At 35.0% G+C, this 5516-nt stretch overlaps 1 protein-coding gene across 1 annotated transcript in view; it reads right to left on the bottom strand.

Annotated features, from left to right (window-relative positions):
* Positions 1 to 1325: 1325 nt before the first annotated feature.
* The window catches only part of LOC127962723 (fibroblast growth factor 11), a 44294-nt gene continuing 40103 nt past the window's right edge, over positions 1326 to 5516 (bottom strand). The window contains exons 4-5 of the mRNA XM_052562383.1: positions 3881 to 4079; positions 1326 to 3045 (exon numbers count right to left, since the gene is read on the bottom strand). Coding sequence (XP_052418343.1) covers positions 2909 to 3045; positions 3881 to 4079 — 336 coding nt within the window. The 3' untranslated portion in view covers positions 1326 to 2908. The remainder of the gene's footprint in view (positions 3046 to 3880; positions 4080 to 5516) is intronic.

Consider the following 5516-nt stretch of genomic DNA (forward strand, 5'->3'; position numbering starts at 1 on the left):
CACAGAGAGAGGTTTAATGAAAATAATAGTTACACCACCCGATCTGGCCCTTATGTGCATGCCAAATATATCAAAGCAAGGAAAGTGACCAATTTTCTTTTTTCTTTCCTCTAACATTATGTTGTACAGACGTTCACAATCATCTCAAACTGACCCAAAGCAAACCATTATGATGTTATGGTGTCAATTAGACATATCTAAAGTAATGAGCAGTAGAAATATCTCCTTTTATATTGGATTAGAAAGCCCTTACAATTACAAGAGCCTTTTTATTGAGTAAGTTAGCACAAGCCCTTCCATGACATTTAGAAGTTTGAAAGGCTAGAAGTGAGACATTTTAAAGCAACTATCAATGTCATGGTCTAATTGTGATTAAACCGAATGAATAAACCATGGCATGCTAATCAAAGCACAATTGTGGCTTTGTTTCAGCGTGGCAACCAGTTGCTAATTCAGAAGTTTTTTTTGTCTTACCTTTCTTGTCTGTGATTACAGCATTATAGACCTTCAAAACTTTACCTGAATAGCCCTTCAGATAACATAGAAGCTCAAACGTAAATGATGTGGACAATGTAAGACTTAAGAAAAGTTCGAGTCTGAGATTAGCATTGCTACTTGCAAAACAAACTATAGTTTATGATGGAAATCAAGATGTAGTCTTATTGATGTGTACCCAGAAGCTACAGAATGAGATTTCTCAGCATTGAGCAATGAGCATTTTGATTCAGCCCCCCTGAAAAACAATCTGCTCGGGACGTTAACCGCAAACACTAACTTCTGTAATGGGGATTGTGAATTACCTGCGGGCGCTGCTGTGATTTGCGGTAAGGAAACTGTAATCTTGGAAATATTGACATCCTGATCTAAATGGGGAAAAATTTAGTAAATATTCCAGAAGTCTCAAATTTCTTTAGCTATTTCCACTTTGGTCTTAATAACTTTGTTTCACCTAATAATGCATTGCTGGAGGGGGCTGAATCTATAATTATCATAGATATAATTTCCTCAAAACCAGGTGCACGGTATGAGAAATGATTCAACTCAGCAGGAGAAAAGTTTGATTTTTTGCACTTAGTTTGCACTTAGTTTAAGCTTTGGACTTGATATCACAGTGAAGATATAACCAGCGAGGGAATGTTATAACTATACCAGAACCGAAAAAAAACCTCTAGATTAAAAATCAAAAGCCAGATAAAATACTCCCTAATAATTATGTATCTAAATAGGGAACATTTTCTACCTCCAAAATTGTATCATGCCCTACCATTTAAAAGTTTGGGGTCAGTAAGATGTATGAATATATATATATATATATATATATATATATATATATATATATATATATATATATATATAAACAATTTTATTCAGCAAGGATGCATTAAATTTATCAAAAGTGAAAAAAAAAGAATTTTCCATTTTAGAATTTTCCATTTATCAAAGACTCCTGAAAAGTAGCATGATATTAAGCAGCAAAATATTAAGCAGTACTGTATACTTAATCAAATAAATGCATTGGTGAGCATAAGAGACTTAATATAAAAATAAAATAAAATCTTACCAACCCCAAACTTTTGATCGGTAGTGCATTATTAAATCATATTTCTATAATGTAGGTGATATGCATGAAAACATTATTAGAAATATTACTGCAAAGGCAGAAATGCAATCAGGTTCCTCATAGCACTCAGAACACATTTTCATTTCTCAAAACCTCCGGAGGTGAGAAGTTACAGGTCTGTTTGGACTCTCTGTGAAAGGTTTCCCAAAATGATTCCCTCTGAGCTCCTCCGGGTCCAATTCCCCAATTTTATCAGAAGAAAATGAAGCAGAATTGGACCTTTTCAGCACTTGTGTTGTTTCATTTGGCTGGGTGAAGAGTCTTTGCTCTCAGGCAAATGTAATAGAATAAAACCGAATGTAGGGACATGAACTTTGGGAAACTTTGGGCCTCAGTAGTCAGCATATCTACTTTGAGAAACCCTGCTCTAAAGCAACACACATGCTAAAAAGAGAGGAGAAAGAGTGCAGCTGTACAGATATTGCTCTCTGGGCATATTGCATTGAGAAAAACAACGACTTATCATAACAAAAAGAAACAATAATGCCGCCCTACTGCCTCTGTTATGAGTCACCTTACAAATTTTATTGTATTACTGTTCACCGCACACACACACACACACACACACACACACGTCCAGCCTCCACAGACTCATCAGCGCAGGAACCAATGAGCAAAGAAAGGTTTGCACTGCCTAAGGTCGAATTACTCTAAACATCCTAAGAAGAGGGGAAGTTTTATTTGTTTTGTTATTTGGTGTGTGTGTGTGTGTGTGTGTGTGTGGTATCCTAAATGGTCCACGAGAGAGTGTGTGTGGGGCTTTTCCTGTGTTGTGAAGTGGAAAATGGCCTCCGTGTCTCAAGCTAATCAAAGCGCAGAAGAGGTAGAGAAGGGACAGGAGATTACAAACAAGGCTTAGAGACGACGGGGGATCTCTGTAAAAAAATAAAATAAATTTAAAAGATTTCAGGGAAACTATGATTGCTAGAACAAAGGAAACGGAGGGTTTAAATGTCAAGCACGACTCGCGTCACAAGAGGAATTGTTTCTTCGTGAAATACTAAAAAAGCAGAGGAAGACAAAGATCCTTTCTTTCAGGAGTTTTCACGAAAGCGACGCCGTCACATTGTGACCCCAGACCTGCGGTTATTATTGCTCGGTATTCCCTTGATTAAGGAGCAGGAGAGACCGAAAGGAAGTGCGGTGGTCATTAGATCTGTTGGCAAGGGTCTCTTGAGCCCTGGTTCGTTGTTGGACATGTCAAAGCTCTGAGGGTCAGTGGAGGGACTACAAACATAGTTTGTACCAAACCTCCTGTGCCACTGCACAGAGTTTCTTCTACTGCCGCTAGGAGGCTGTGGGCGCTGGAAGCACGTGCTCTTTCTTGCTGTTTTTATGGATGGGGGAGTCTGATGTTTTGGCCGTTTTCCTAGGTGGGCTTTGCTCAGCAACATCATGTAGAGATGGTTCCCTGTACATGGCAACTGGAGAGACAGGAGAAGAAGAAAGACACTGAAAGCACAAGTTTTGAAAATACCTCTGCATTGTTTTGTCCATAAAAAAACAGTTTTGTTCAAAACAACACTGGACTTAGCTCAAATCTTCATGCTCCACAGAAGATGGCATAATATGATTAATGATGATACAACCTTTATTTTTGGGCCAGTGAAAGATTTTGAAATAAATAAATAAAAATATTCAGAAAGAATGCACTAAATTAATCAAAAGTGACTGTAATGGCATTTATAATGCTACGAAATATTACAATTTTAAATATATCCTATTATATTAAACTAATCTTCAGGACTGAACTGAGACTTTAATATAATATGTAAATAAAATGTATGACGGTTTCCACAAAAATATTAAAATATAAATTTTTCAACATAATAATACAATGTTGTTTTTCTTTAACGCCAGATCAACATAATCGAATGATCTCTGTATAACTGCGTGACACTGAAAACTTGCTTCAGCTTGGCCATCACAGGAAAAAAATACATTTTATAATATATTAAAATTAAAAACAGTTACTTCAAATTGTAAAAAATATTTCACAATATTACTGTTTCAACTGTACTTAAATAAAAAATAAAATATATTTATATGCAGCATTGGTGTGCATAAGATACTTCTTTTAGAAAGATTTTAATATATATATATATATATATATATATATATATATATATATATATATATATATATATATAAAAGATAATTTTAAAAATCTATATAAAAAAAATCTCATCCCAAAGTTTTGCATTGTAATGTCCACACACGACATATAAATAATCATAGTTATTATGAATAATAACATACCCTCTATGAGCTTGGGCAGGAAGTGGGCCGCTCCTTTAGTCTTTTTGACCCGATTTCCTTTCATGACCTGTCCGTCCCGGTTAATGCCAATGTACCAGGCTCGACCCGACTGCGTTTGACGGTACAAGATCGAGGAGTATGTGACATAATAGTTCTCAAACACACACTCCTTAAACTTGCATTCCGGCGTGAAATGTTCCTGTAACAGAGATGCACACATATTCCCAGACAATGAGTTAACCAAAATAACAGACTGATATAGTATGCTTATATGTGGCCTGTACACTGAGTTCTCAAATGGGCCTCGCATTGCAATTTCAGGAGAGAGTACCGAGGAACAGTAAATGAGGAAAGCGAAATCCCATTACCCATGACATATTTATGAAACACATGCGTTCTGTTCAGGAGAACATAAGTGTTGCAGTGTAATCTCTGCCACAAGCCCAAACACAGCCAAACTCTCTACTGTCAGTAAGAAAACACCTACATCTCTCTTTTATTCTCTCTCTCTCTCTCTACCCTGTCATTTCGTAACCTTGTCAGGGAACAAACCAATTTCCAGGATTGATTGGGATCCTCGGTGTGACTGGTGAGCAGAGCAGCTGAATAAGGGGTTTACTCCTCTACCTCTTTTTCTCATGGACTTAAGTGTTTGTTTAGAAACACCAAAGAAACCAAAGAAAAACTAAGCCTTCTTCATTAAACAGATTCATAATTTACCTGGTTTAATTATCTGTAAACTTGTCAATTTGGGCATTTGATCTTTCCTGATGCATTTGATAATCTTGCTCCTGTCTTAAAAGTGTACTGTTAAAGATAAGCATGTCATGAATAACAATAATAATACATTCAATATTTAAATTTATTTAAAACTATAAATAAATGCATTAATATAATAATGAATAATAGTTATTTTTGCATTACGGGAAAACATTTTTGTCAGTGGTCATATTTTTCAGTCCATGAACACCTTAAAAATAATAAATAATAGTCAGCAATAGCTTTTAGCAGTCAAAGTGCTTTTTTTTTTTTTTGGTTTAATTGGTTTAATTGCATCTCAGATTCATTCGCCGTCATTTATGCTTTTTGATATTTTCTCCTGTCTTAAAGCATGCTATGAAATAAAGCATTTAATTAATAATAATAATTTTCATCATCATCGCTAATTCTAATAATTATTTAAATATTAATAAGATACAGGAAGTATTTTAAATTCTAACTTAATTAATAAAATGCATTAATATAATACATTTAATTATGACTAATGAAATGAAATTGAATTTATAGGATGCTTTTAACAATTTTTAGTAGACATATTGTTTTTCCAACTTACATCTAGGCTTGAACTGGACATTAAACACCATTCAGCATAAGGAGATCTGCCAACTTTAATTAACTAATTGTCAAATTTAATTGAATTGGAGTTTCCAGCTGACAGTAGATGATGGAGTATAAGTGTTTGTCTGTGCAATAAAATTAGATGCGGGGAATTTCTAAAACACCTGAGAAACATATATAATATATAATACCTGCTGAATTTGACAATAATTAGGAGCCCCTGCATCATCAGGATGGGACGATGTTATCCTTGGACCCTTTGAGGCAAACTAAGGTCATCTACTTAATCAGGTGGCAT

This window comes from Carassius gibelio, chromosome B7 (genome assembly GCF_023724105.1).
Source record: "Carassius gibelio isolate Cgi1373 ecotype wild population from Czech Republic chromosome B7, carGib1.2-hapl.c, whole genome shotgun sequence".
NCBI classification, from domain to species: Eukaryota; Metazoa; Chordata; class Actinopteri; order Cypriniformes; family Cyprinidae; genus Carassius; species Carassius gibelio.